Consider the following 13,360-nt stretch of genomic DNA (forward strand, 5'->3'; position numbering starts at 1 on the left):
CGGGTCCAATCCATCTCATTGTTACCCAGAAGATCGTAGCACAAGGCATCCTCGTCAATGGTCCCTGCCTCGACTTTTTGGGGAATGTTGTCTCGCAGGTGGGGTATCGGGAGGAGATCGATATGGGTGGTGGATTATTGTCCTCTGCAGACTGGTAGGATGGAGGCTGTTGCGCGTCGCCACCAGGGCTCCTGTTCTCCGTAGGACTACAAGTAGAAGGTGCGGGTCCATGAAGATTTAACGGGGACACCATGTCGTCGCTGCACAAGTCCACAATCGGAATACCCAATGTGTTCCGTTTTTCAGAGCCAAAACATTGATGAAGCTCAGACGGACCGGATTCAACAGGTCGCTCGGTCTCTGTATGTAGACAGAGCAGTCTAGAGACGCCCGACGAAATTCTTGGCTGCCTCTCGTATCCACTCGACAATGCAGCCATAAGAGTTGTCCCTTGCACGGACTGGGGATGATTCGGTGGTTCATTGAGGGCAATCGCAAAAAAAAGATGGACGTTGGCTGGGCCGTTGCTCTTAGGACCGGCTATGGATTGATGCCGGTGCTTTTGGTTGTGTCGGCGTTTTCAATCTACCGGAAACGCTTCATATTGCCTGTTGCCGTCAGTAGTCCACACACAGTAAGTGTTACATATGCGATGGACTGATACCCCCTTGTCAGTGAATCGACAGGCGCCATCGGTTTGACCTATCCTAAGGACAAGCAGTGAACACAATCTAGTTGCCAGGTGCGCAAATCCCGAGGAATTTTAGCGTTAATAATAGATGGAAGCCGGGATTGGTTTTTCAGTAGTCTGTGCATTGCCGGCTCGAGGACCCCTCCCCCCAAAAAGTCACAATGCATCAGAGATAAGGTTGCGTCAAGTAAGAGTTTGCCCATAGCCGTTCATTTCCACCAATAACTTCGAAAGGAATGTCGAACCCTACGACGGTGCTCCGCTATAATTGCTAAAAAGCTCGACCAGACGCCTACGCGGACCTCGATGGCACACCAGGGCATCATTACGCCACTACGTTCAAGAAGGACAGCAAGGTGTGTTTCGTGCCAATGCAGCAACCCACGTGTTTTCTTTTGCTATGGACGTCTAGCATTGGTGGAAATACGGAGGGAAAAAAAAATCCTTAGCGCTAAAAAACGACAAGAGAGAGATTCGAACTCTCGCTCCCGAAGGAACTGGCTTAGCAGGCCAGCGCGTTAACCACTCCGCCATCTTGCCTGGTTTGCTGATGAAAATTTATCTAGGGGCTTCTACTATATGGCTGCCTCGGAGTGGTACCTTTTTTCTTTGCATCCTCGAAGGGGGCGTACGGAGTACACTTGGGTAATAAAATAGCCCGCCCGGGATCTTTCTTTCTGATGCGAAGAGCATTGAAAATTCCGTGCAACCCTGGCCTAAGATGTACTAGCTCTAAAGAAGGTGGTGCTAAGATTCCTGGTGGTCCCGGGTGTGTACATCTTCTCTCTTCAATGCTTTTTTATTTTAATTTCAGAAACAACACACCTTATTAGGGCTTCTGATCCAACTATAGATTGGTAGCAATGATGTGGGATATCTACACCAGAAACAAAGTGACCTGGAGAGGCATATAGCCTGCCGACGACAGTGTACGAGCACGCCGGTAACTTTGACCGTCTAGTTTGCTAAAGCCCCTGCATGGAACGAGATGTTCTGGAACGAAAAGGACACGTATGATATAGACGCTATTGATGCACCGCCTGACGAGCTGAAATTGGTGTGAATGTAGAAGCACGACTTTGAACAACTGACCAAGTACCCGGTCGTGCTGCTCGAGGAACTTTGACCGAGGACGATCCCCCCTTAGATTGTCTATGACGGAGATTTTACAGTTGGTTGTCAATGGGAATTGTTGCAAGTTAGAAGCGCGTGCGGCTCACCAGAGGAAAAAGTGTTTGCAGCGCCATGCTTTTAAGATCAACCTGATCGGCCTAGCGTCCGCGGCTATCGATACGTAGGTCCTCGCTCTTGCAAATATGAGCACAAGTCCTGGTTTTGTTTGCGGGCGAAAGCTTCTAGTTTCTAAAAGAGTTTTTTTCAATAACGAGGACGTGCATTGCTGACGTAAAGTTGATCAAGAACGTTTTGGAAACCTCATTTCGCAATTGTTTGAGAATTGACGAAACACATCAATAATGTACATACTCTACACAAGAATTCATTGCTATTTCTACGATTTGTGCGTGGTATAAGTCTTGCTGTCTAATGTGGACAAGATGCTGAAGGTTCAGTTACACAAGCCAATTCATGTGGGTTAGCGGTTAGCATTACTAAAACGTCTGCCTAAAATAAATTCAGTAAATAGTAGTCAGCCATTTTACCGTTCATTACATTTCACACTGTCCAACTTCGGCGCAAACATCACATTGGGTCTGCCACTGCCATCAGCGAACGATTCTCTCATTTTTCTCTCCGTCTCAACAGCTGCCTTAAATCACCGGGTTTGCTGACTTGTCGTGTACATCATGTCTGCTTCGGAAGAAGCTGGGCACAACGATGCTGCCAAAGCTGCCGCAATACTTGGCATCAACGCGGCCGCTGTGGACGAAAACATTCTCAAACGTGCGAGGCGAGCCGCGCGCGTCGCAACCGCGAACGCCAAAGCTTTTGATGCAGCTCTTCAGCTCGCGGAATTCAAGCCAGCTGCCGTTATTACCATGAGTAACGACATACCACAGCAGTGAGAGCCGGTGCTTGATTATGTTACCGAAATGGACGTGCGGGCTGAGCTACTCCGGTTTCTTTGTCGGCATTGTGCGGAGAACTCAATCCGGAAGCCCAATGCCACGATTGCGGCCATTTTCATGGTCGCTCCCATAAGCGTCTTGCAAACAGAAATGGAACTTCTCGGGAATAATGACTGCGAGCATTCCACCCTGCTGTACACAGCAGGCGATCATGCCATTGCATCCATTCGGTTGTGTGAGTATACAGCATATTTTCATTGAATAGGATGTTAGAAAAGAGGTTTGGGGGTTCCGCAGTTAGCCCTGCTGGCACAAATGATACCAATACATGCTAACACCTCTTCCCCCGTTCAGTTCTAGCACAAGGGGGGGGGGAATAAGCGGGTCTCCGAAACCGAATCGAGCAATCCGCCATCCACTCCAATCAGAAAGCGTCCAGCCTCAAGCAGCCCGTCCAGCTCAGCAGTGATTAGCCCAGCCAAAAGACGGGCCGCTGCGAGACATGAACGGGCAATCTCAGATACCCCAATATATCAGCCTGGTGCGAGTGAAGCTGCAGATTTTGAGCCTTCCCTGCCGCCTGCTTCATCGTTGTCATCGAACACAAGAAGCCAGAGCGCTGTTTACCGCGTAAGTATACAACGCTAGCTTTACATTGAAATAGGCAGACTTATCACCTGTGCTTTGCTAACAATATCGCAGACTCAAAAAAGGGATCTTAAAAAGTGCATCATCACGGGTACCAGCCATCCAGCTGTTGCGCACATCTTTCCGAATTCCCTTAGCAAGACGAACACAGTTTCGCTGGATCATATCCTGATGCTTTTCTGGAGGTCCGAATCTAGTCGTTTGATAGGACTGTATACGACTATTGCGGTAACAGAGTCACCGAAAAATCTTCTATGCATGAACCATCAACTCCACTCCTGGTGGGGGCGAGCACTTTTTGGCCTGAAGCCACTGTCAAAGACTGACAAGGAAGTCGTGGTCCAATTTCACTGGCTAAAGCGGCCAGTCTTTAAACCGAAGGACCCAATTGATGCCGACTGCTTCGTCGAAGCTGTGCGTGATCCGGCCTGGGGCTCACCTATGGCTTTCCGCGAGAGTGGCCTGCCCCTCGAAACAGGCCAGACATTCACCATCACCGCAGACAAGGAAGAAGACCTGCCAAGTTTAGAACTCCTCGGACTCCAGTGGAATCTGTTGCGCATCGCAGCTATGTCTGGCGCGGGGGAGGCATCCGACGAGGACTACGCCGATGACTATGACGATTATTTGAACAAATTTGATGAGTTTGTGCACGAGTCCGAGGAGGACACGTCTTGGGACGATGTCCAATTTTGGGTGGACAACAAGAGAGTGAGGAGAGATTCTAGATCCTCTTAGCAGGAGGACCGGATTTGTTTGGCCTAGCGCTCAGAAAATGTCGCGGTACAGCACTTCCCGAAGAGCTTAGTTCTGTGAGACTATCTGACGCCATCCTCTGGGTTGTTGATCAGCTCCAGCGCCGCTGGGCTTGGGCTATGCAGACAATGGTTTCAGGGATTCTTCTAAGGTGGTGGTGCTGGGACTAGCGTCAGGGTGCCGACCGGATTGGCAGACGACGTCGGCGAGGAGGCGCTGGCGGCCAGATCGGAGATGGAGAAGGCGGCTGCCATAGGATTGTGCTGAAGCATTGGCTGACACGGGACGACGAGTAGGAGGAAACCAATAAAACAGAAGAAAGTGTTCACCGCCTTCGTTGTAAGATACACTCTACACTAATGCCTTATCGTTAGTTTTTGGCAATTGGTCTCCTGCACAACAACCCAGCCTATCACGTGGTGTGGAATTGCGCAATGGCCGTCTGCTCTACGGAGTAGATATTGCGTGAACAATAGCAACTAGTCAGAAAGCGACTAGACTGAAAGGGAGCCACCGAATGGGATGGGGGGTTGGGTAAGGGTGCATCCCTTTGTAGCAGGCCTTTAAATTCTTTGAATCGACGGTGAAGGAGTTGAGGGATGTTAGCAGACAAACGCTAACAACGTTCTTTGTATCTGTATATTTTAAGATACTTGCTACATACTGCCGTTAGTATAGAGTAGCCGTAAGCCTAAAGTTTTGGTAACAGCTTTAGTAAGGACTCGTAAGGTTTGTCTACGAACTATGCGTGACCCGTTGTTTAATATAGTGAATATATTACTGGGTTTTGCGCCCAAATACAAAGAACGGAGAGCTATAATGCTAGCTTAACACTCTTTCATGGCATACTGAGCCCCCATAATTTATTTGTGAACAGGCTTTAAGGCTAAACCGGACCAGCAGAAGCCGTGAGATACGTATCACGAAATTCAACCGCTCTGTACACTGCCGACGTTGACCTTCATAGACGAAGATGTCGACTGCGGAGTAGTCACGGGTACTTTACTAAGTATACCTGGACAAGTGTTAGCTATCTTCTGTGGGGGTGCGGGCATGTAGTCACTTGCAGTCCTTAAACAAGGCATCACCAGGCAGTCCCAGTATTCCATGTCTTGCCGATGCCCCGCCGCTTTGTGGAGGAACGCGGTCGTAAGTTTCTTGTTTAAATTGGGAGCCTATACCGAGGAAATTTTCTTCTCTGGTGCTGTATCCCATCGATTGTGTGCTTGTAGGCTGGACCATGTCTACCCGTACTACCAGTTCTTGCAAGGAAAGAATAAATTGTGTAGCAAGAAAGAATGTGGCGTGTTGGGTTCTGGTTTGTCCATTTTAAAGCGAGTGCATCAAACCTACCGTAGAGGGGGGTACTCTCCGATTTCCGATTTCAATTCGGGCGTGCTTCGGGTCATAGCTTAACGATGTTCGGTGACGACCGGTTAACTTATGTCCCCTCCCCCCTTTTAATTCTAAAAAAAACTCAAAGCATCCAAGATTTGCACCTGTTAGATGGATACGCTTTTTAAATTTAGCGAAGGTTGCAGCTGCAATGACTAGGACGTTGGAGAATCATTTGGCCAAAACGTGCTTTGTCCGTCCGTAATAGAATCTTACATTTCGGACGGCTCCCTTTAACTAGCTTCGCTAAAAGTCGTATTATGTAGCATCCCCCGACTTTTTAGCTCACAACATAATATTAACGGAATGTGGAGTGGGGAGATGACGCCCGCTTTTATGGCGTTGCCGTCGGCGGCCCGCGATCCTTTACTAATCGGACTGTCTTTCGCCTTTATTAAACGAAGGATGTAGGTGCAAAATGGGCATCGAGCTTGGATTTATTCGCACTTACCCCTGCTTCTAGGGCACAATCAGACGGATGATAGGACGGGTGACATATGCTGTCACATGCCAACCTGTCAAATTATCAGTGCCCAGTGAGCGTGTGTGTATTGTTGTTGTTAGGTCCTCAAAACACGTACTAAATAGCCCCATGCGCCACACAGTACATTTATTCTTTCATCACACTGCATAATCGTGCACGCCTCCCATTCTGGTCTGGTTCATTCGACACAACCACTTCTTAGCGTAAGACCGTAGCTGCCTAAGTTTTTCCATCTCGAGCCTATAAGTTACAGGGCCCAGTTGACTTCGCATAGAAAGCCATATTATGATAAAAACCCCGATCTTATAAAATGACGCAATTCTACTCCTTCAACCTGATAGCCCTTATTTTCTTCAACCACCCTCTAGTCAACTAACAGGTTGGAAGTCACAGATGTATTCGCTAACCCAATTGTAATGACAAACTATGGTGAGTAGTCCGTATTGTCATCCGCACGAGGAGGAATAGCCGTAGCCACCACCTTTACCTCCACCTCCTCCACCACCGCCTCCACCACTGCCACTACCACCACCACCACCACCGCCTCCACTAATGCCTCCACCAGTGCCTTCGCCGCCGTCTGTAGCACCAAAAGTCCGATTCTTGCGGTAGAGGGAGCGCCCTCGCTCCGAGTACGGGTCAATATCCCAGTAGTTGACGATCTCGTCGACACGTTCAAATAAACGGTCCCAGGCCAAGCGTAGCCCAGGGGGTACATCCCAGCCGACTTCCGGGTTGTGCAGCCAAAGCCGCAGGATATAGCGCTTGGACGTTTGGCTGTCTTGAAATGAATTGCGGCTGTGCATGACGGCAAAGTTGTTGATGAACACCATATCGCCAGGCTGAGGGGTGATGGTGACGCAGTGCTCTTCTGCTATAAAATGGACTGCATCCAGGGCCTCGGCCTGTGCTTCCGTCATCGGCGGAATCTCCAAGGAGCGCGGTGTCGCTTTAGAGCCAGTGAGGTTCCGGCGCGAGAAGATGAGGACGGGCTTGTCCTGCCAAAGATGGAGCAGCGGCCTCCGGAGAAAGGGCGGATTGCGTCCAAATCTGAAGATCAGCTACAGAAACGTGCTGCACTCTTAGCATTCTCTTACGTGTCATGGACCCAATCATCACTGGCAAGAACGTTGATGAGATCTGGCAGCCTGTCGGCAATCTCCTTGTAAACCCTAAACGAAGAGGCCAGACGGATCTCGCCACCGCTGGCAGCAGTATCGAGAAAGTACATGGCCAACAAGCTACAAAGTAAGTCCGTGTGGAAGGGCTGCAGGCACCGGTCAGGATGGCATAGGAACTGCGATTCTTACGAAGTTCACTTGCCTGGACAGCATTGGTGAACGCAGGCCTGCGCTTATTGTCTGCGACCTCGTCGAATCGGACATCTGTGATGTGCGCTGTAAATTCCTGTCAGAATTTTCTCTCCTTTTGCCCAACTCTTCTGTCTACAGACGTACCGATGCTGGATCCATCCGGGTACTGCCTTGCACGCTGCTCTCCAAAGTAGCTGGAAATACCGAGATAGATTATTACATTGTCTTCGCGGGAGTAGGACTTTGGAGACAACCCTCGGAGAATACAGAAACCCTTCTTGTTGTACACACCGGAGCATAGCTTCTTAAGTCGAGGGCCCAGATTAGGCAGCGGAAATGTATCCCTTTTCACAGACGAAAGATCTGAATCTTCGTTTGCTGGCTGGGTTAGTCCCGCAGTGTTTCCCCATGACGCCAAACATACCCTTAAAGAATTCCATAGCAGACTGAATTTCTTGCACGTCAGCCTCGTCCAGCGGGACTATGTTGTCTTGCAACTGCAGCTCTCGTCCACTCCATGCCAAAGGGGAATCTAGACCGACGGCCCGGCACTTGGACCCGGCGCCATTGGAATCCACGTCCCTGACATGTGCTTCAATTCGTTCCACGAACTTTAAATAGTCCGGGAGCCACTCTATATCAGCCGACGGCACGGCTTCGGCAGGCGGAGACTTCACATTGTCAAAGTCGCCAAGGCCGTACTTCTGACGGATTGATGGCGGATAGTAGTCGACACTAGGATCAAACGGGGTTACCATGCTGCTGCGTATACACAATTGTTGATTCACAAGCGAAGCGTTGTCAAAACCATCCAGACAAATGGCCGGTCCATATGCCGTATTTTTATACCTATTCTAGCAGGACCCCCCCAAAAAACCGAAGATCCGCCCAGAGCCCCAAGAGACCCCGTGGTCGAAATCAAGACGGCTTGTTGCGAGCCCAAAATCCCCGTAATGTATCAGATTGGTTCCTTTAGGACAGGCGGTACCTTATCGCGAATTGTCAGCCACTGGCCCACCCCCATTGTGCGAGAAACACAATACTTGCATCCTGGAGAGAAGTGTGGGTTGGGTATCAGCGACCTGCGATTGGGCAAGAGTAAGATTGAGAAAGCTTTATAAATAAAATCAGGCAACATGAAAACATGTGTTGAGGGACCGAAGAACGAAGTGACGCACCTGACTTCACGGGGCCGCTCTATTAGCCATTCGTGATCCCGCTTAGGCCAAAAAGTCATCCAATGTGGTCCAGACATCCTTGAGCGTTGGGCGTCGCAGATAAGGAAGCAGCTTCAGGTCATCCTCGGTAGCTTCTTTGTTAACGTATCGAATTCGGGCCGCAACAAACGCTTCGGCCTTGTGCATCTCGTTAAGCCAAAAATCCTTTATGGTAGCCACGGTTTCTTCCGCTGTTCCTTCCTCCTCGCCGTTGCGGCCAGTTTTGCCCAACGGAAAAATCCTTCCTCCTCTCCGGTAGATTTTGATGGGACCGTCGATCCACTCGCGGGCACCCTGAGTACAGGCTCTGATGAGCACCTGCAGAGCGGGAGGGGTGCGGATGAATTCGGGAAACCGCTGACCACCATCACTGGTACTGGAAAGACCCAGCACAATGTCGGCGTCGCCTATACCCTCGAAAATGCACCAGAGCGCCTTTCCCAGCATGTAGACCATCCCGGCCTCTTGTTCCTGCGGACTGCTATGTAGCCAAGGCCAGTACCAGCCGTGTGGAGGATTGTCGTACTTCAAGCCCATGCGATGGAGCGGAGTCGAATAGCCCCGAGCATCGAAGTAGTGTTCAAGAATGGCGCGATACTTTGTCATGACATCCCCAGGCAGCTGGTCGGTGCGTGCAAATTCCCAATAACCCAGCTCGGCTATCCATTCTAGATAGTAGATCTCAGGTGGAGCCCAGTTGTAGATATTGCGACCCTGCTCAAGGTCGAGAAGAACGGCTGTCGTGCTGCCATCTAGATTCGCATCGAGGACGAGCTGGTCTAGACGTAGGTCCGAGTAAAAGCGGGCAGGAGAATTCTGGATATGGATGAGCGACGAAACCAAGTCGCGCGCCCACCCTAGTTGCTGCTTCAGAGCCAGACGACCAGTATCTCTCAGAGAGGTGAGAGCGTCGGCCAATGTGCCATTTTCGTAATATCTCGTGAGAAAGCCACACACGCGCTGCTGCGGCTCTGCTCCGGGCACATCTGTGGTGACCAAGAACTTTGGAGATTCTACGATGGTTCTCAGCGGGCACATCGACAGCCGTACCTTGATCTCGTGATAGACGGTACATGGAGAGACTCGAGACGATTTGAAGACCAGTTGCTGCCGATCGCCTTCACAGCCACCTTCAGGCAGGAGGGAGACAAGAATGGCCTGATTGGCCAGTTGCCTCTCGTAGCGCAGCTTCGTGTACGATATTGTCGGTGGCATCGTCTTAGCATCGAAGCCCCACATGACTTGCAGCTCCTGGGCCGAAAGCAGGACTCCTGGGAGACTGAAGGTCTTATTTGGGCGGATCTCAAACTCCATATCGGCGGGAGATACGGTCAGCGAACGCAAGAAGAGCGTCGATCCAAATGGCTGCTCCAGGTAAACTCGATCAAAGTCCTTGGTACGGCTAGACCAACATTCGAGGCCTTCTACAAGATGCCTGGAAATGCCCAGAGAGTTGATGCGTGTGCCGACAACATGGACACTGTCACGGGCGCCAAGCTTGTCCCATAGCTGTGGCGGCCAGTCTAGCTGATCTGGGATGTTCAGATCGAGGCGAGTAGGCGGGATTGGTCCTAAATAGTGGGGTATGGTAGCGTAGGATGTGCCAAGCCGAGCGTAGTGGATGACCCAACCTCTCTCCCTGGAGGCCGCCGTGCCGTCGTCCGTGCTGTCGTCCGTGCTGACATACGTGATATACCCACCTGTATCAGGAAACGAAATGTAGGCGGCAGAGGGAAAGACGTAGTATGCCCGAAAGTTGTCAGAGATGTTAATCCCCTTTGGTACATCGGCGGTGCCCATGTTAAATATTGGTATAACACCTCTGAAATTTAACGGCACTATAGCTTAGATGCCTATTAGTACTTAGGATATCGGATTTTGAAAAGGCCCCACTCTCAAGTCCGACTTTGCTTTCATTGGTTGGCGTAAAGGGCGGAATCTATCTTTCGATTAGAAAACCTGAAAGACAACTCTTATAGCAAGACACACTATTTCGGAGACAATCCCACTCAAAATTCCGAGAAGCTCGACCGTTTGTGTCATCAACACTGTCCGTGACACCGTTGCATCTCAGTCATCTGGGAAGAAGGATCGGAAAAATTTCGGTATCAGGGAAGACACGAAAGATGGACACCAATGGCAGCTGCGGTCCCATTGGCGATCAGTTCGCACAGCTGCCGCCCCTCCGAGATTGGATGCCCGATGATCTCGTTCAACTGCAATCTGCCGCACAAATGTTTAGCATAAACACGTCGAAGTTTCTCGAGTTCGGGACTAATTTTCGCTCATATGACACGTCGGGCACCGGTCTCTGTCATGGAAAATCGAACAAGACGTGGACAAAAGAAGAATTTAGTCTTCTTATAGACGCGGCCAGGATCATCGGCTGCGAGTTTTACATCCTGCTGCACTTTTGCGAGAGCTATCAGATGTCCTCGTTCCCGAGGCCACCCACCGATGTCTATAGTAACAGTCCATCCACCGCCGACAACGGATCCGATAGAGATGTATCTAGCCAGCTAGATACGGGTAAACTTCCAACGCAAGTTTCGACGCTCGAGATGCTTCAGAATCCTGTTGGGGATCATGTTCCACAGCTCCAGAGTGAAATGCGGACGGCAAACAGTGACCTGGGATTGCATGTCCCCTTTGAAGATAGCATTGGTTTTCATGAAAACGGCGATCTAATTTTAAGCCCATACGACACAACATATCATGCTGACGATACTGATTTCGAATGGGGCGGTGTGCGACCACCAGGCCAGACTCTTGCGTCTGCTCCCCAATTGTCCTTTGACCAATCACATGAACACCTTCCCTATCACCCTCAAGCTGATTCGTTTTCACAACTTGATTATACCTGGCCTGTTTTGAACGATCTCTTAACTATCCCTGATAGTTCAAAGTCTGGGCCCTTTTGTGATGATGCGACGTCGCTCGACGTTCAGCAACCAGAGACGGAAGCCGTTAGTTTACACCCGATGACGATGACAAAGAGGCCCTGCAAAGACCCCCCGCAAGGACATCATACCCAGAAAAGAAGAAAGACACTGGGGAAAGAGGCGGTCAAAACCTGCATTCGGTGCAGTATAAAACATAAAAAGGTGAGAAAGTCTGATTGTTGTCATACGTCCTGCTCGAAATAACCGCTTCAGTGTGAACAAAGCGACATTCCGAACATCTGTATAAATTGTCAGGGCTGCGACACTCTCAATAACAAACCCTGCTTCAAATTCGCCCTTCACACAGTCGTGTTATTTCGCACCATGACCGATCCCAAATTAAGTGACAAGCCATATGGCGAGCTGACACTCAACAACTGCATCTGCAATCCACAACAACTCCAAATTTCCGATCCCGGAAGTACTACTATACTGTTTTCGATCAGGCAGGGCACACAAGGCCCCGTTTTGGATCTGAGGGCCAGGCGGTTTGACGCAGGTAGTCTTCAGCAATCGACAGAGGCTGGGCGAAAGCTCTTTTCCCACCCCTATGCTCTTGCGGATATCAGCGAATTGAAGAAAACACTGTGGGAGTTCGTGATTGGAAATGGACACTCGTACATACAGCTCAAAGTCGACCAAGAAGACCAGCTTACAATGAGCTTCTTCAATCTGGCCACTGATATTGTGCGGGCTAAAGGGGTGAGCATCTAAGTCTCCAACATTGATACCAATGGCTGACCTATGGCAGAATCACCACGGGTTTATCGCAAGCGTCCTGCGCTTGTGGACGGCTGCCCGGACTCTAGAGGGTGACTGGCACTTCTCTGGAGAAGAATTTCTCGGTCTAGATCCAGGTAGGTATGACCGAGTGCCATTTACAAAGGCGCCTTTTATAGACTACCAATTTTCTGCCATCATGGCCGAATCTATCCTTCAGCCCCTCAGAGAGCAGATCCTTAAAGAGCTGCATAAATTAGCACACAACAAGGCGAGAAAGAACTGGCTTGTCATCTTTGTTGCCACATATATTCTTCTCGACACGTACCGCTTGCTCTTCCGCCAACAAAGGGCCTATGCGGCTTCGAAGAAGGCCCCAGTACGCTACAGCATGATGGAGTTGATCATAGACGCTCTTACGGGCGCCAAGACACTTCTAGGTTTTTACCATATAGTGTGCTGCAGAAAGAAGCCGTTTGATTTGGATTGGAGTAGTCAGAATCCGATGACCTACAAATATCTCGGAGAAGTGACTGAGAAAGAGATACTGCATCTTAAGAACATCACAAGCTTGGTTAAACAGCAAAGTAAGTATTCTTGAAGGAGTCGATTGGAGTGTTCCTAACAGTCTCACCAAAGGTGCGAGGTTTAGGGCACTTGAAAACACAGACAAATACGAAGAAGATTACTGGTTCACCGGACAGATGTTTATCGATAATTGGACACCACCTACCACGATCGAGAAGTCCCCTCCTGCGACATTGCCTGTGCACGGCCCATGGCCTGCCGAGTGAAAAGCGAACGGTCAGAGAATATACTCTGCCAGCTATTCCTAACTGGAAACTTCAGGCATTACCAAAGCAAAATGCTTGTGCATCTGGTTGCTATGGCTTGTAACTTCACAATGAATTATTTAGAATTGTACTTTGCACTGCACAGCACTGTGGCGGTGCCAAGTATGGTTAGCGTTCGGAGGAAATTAGGCCGACCCACACCAGTCAAATTATGGGTGCCGAGTGAGCGTAAATGTATTGTTATTCTTAGGTACTCCCGAGGTATGCCGATGTGCATCAAAACACGTACTAAATAGCCCCCTGCGCCACACAGTACATGTATTCTTTCATCACACTGCATAATCGTGCACGCTTCTCCCATTCTGGTCTGGTT

General features: G+C 49.8%; 5 protein-coding genes across 5 annotated transcripts; 3 read left to right on the forward strand and 2 right to left on the reverse strand.

Annotated features, from left to right (window-relative positions):
• Positions 1 to 2,496: 2,496 nt before the first annotated feature.
• CMQ_7271 (uncharacterized protein) lies at positions 2,497 to 2,715 on the forward strand (the record flags this gene model as incomplete). The annotated part of the gene is made up of 1 exon (XM_014314276.1): positions 2,497 to 2,715. One exon carries the CDS (start codon positions 2,497 to 2,499, stop codon positions 2,713 to 2,715), a length of 219 nt encoding a protein of 72 aa, XP_014169751.1.
• A 909-nt stretch (positions 2,716 to 3,624) lies between these two features.
• Positions 3,625 to 4,418, forward strand: CMQ_7557 (uncharacterized protein; the record flags this gene model as incomplete). Its single annotated transcript, XM_014314562.1, has 2 exons — positions 3,625 to 4,077; positions 4,293 to 4,418. 2 exons carry the CDS (start codon positions 3,625 to 3,627, stop codon positions 4,416 to 4,418), a joined length of 579 nt encoding a protein of 192 aa, XP_014170037.1.
• A 2,029-nt stretch (positions 4,419 to 6,447) lies between these two features.
• CMQ_7435 (taurine catabolism dioxygenase family protein) lies at positions 6,448 to 8,072 on the reverse strand (the record flags this gene model as incomplete). The annotated part of the gene is made up of 5 exons (XM_014314440.1): positions 6,448 to 7,021; positions 7,099 to 7,268; positions 7,331 to 7,386; positions 7,459 to 7,677; positions 7,739 to 8,072. The coding sequence occupies 5 exons, from the start codon at positions 8,070 to 8,072 to the stop codon at positions 6,448 to 6,450; spliced, it is 1,353 nt and encodes a 450-aa protein (XP_014169915.1).
• A 462-nt stretch (positions 8,073 to 8,534) lies between these two features.
• Positions 8,535 to 10,331, reverse strand: CMQ_7692 (uncharacterized protein; the record flags this gene model as incomplete). Its single annotated transcript, XM_014314697.1, has 1 exon — positions 8,535 to 10,331. One exon carries the CDS (start codon positions 10,329 to 10,331, stop codon positions 8,535 to 8,537), a length of 1,797 nt encoding a protein of 598 aa, XP_014170172.1.
• A 326-nt stretch (positions 10,332 to 10,657) lies between these two features.
• On the forward strand, positions 10,658 to 12,987 carry CMQ_7655 (uncharacterized protein; the record flags this gene model as incomplete). Its single annotated transcript, XM_014314660.1, has 4 exons — positions 10,658 to 11,497; positions 11,924 to 12,175; positions 12,225 to 12,780; positions 12,833 to 12,987. The coding sequence occupies 4 exons, from the start codon at positions 10,658 to 10,660 to the stop codon at positions 12,985 to 12,987; spliced, it is 1,803 nt and encodes a 600-aa protein (XP_014170135.1).
• Between the last annotated feature and the right edge of the window lie 373 nt (positions 12,988 to 13,360).

Source organism: Grosmannia clavigera (genome assembly GCF_000143105.1).
Source record: "Grosmannia clavigera kw1407 unplaced genomic scaffold GCSC_173, whole genome shotgun sequence".
NCBI lineage: Eukaryota > Fungi > Ascomycota > Sordariomycetes > Ophiostomatales > Ophiostomataceae > Leptographium > Leptographium clavigerum.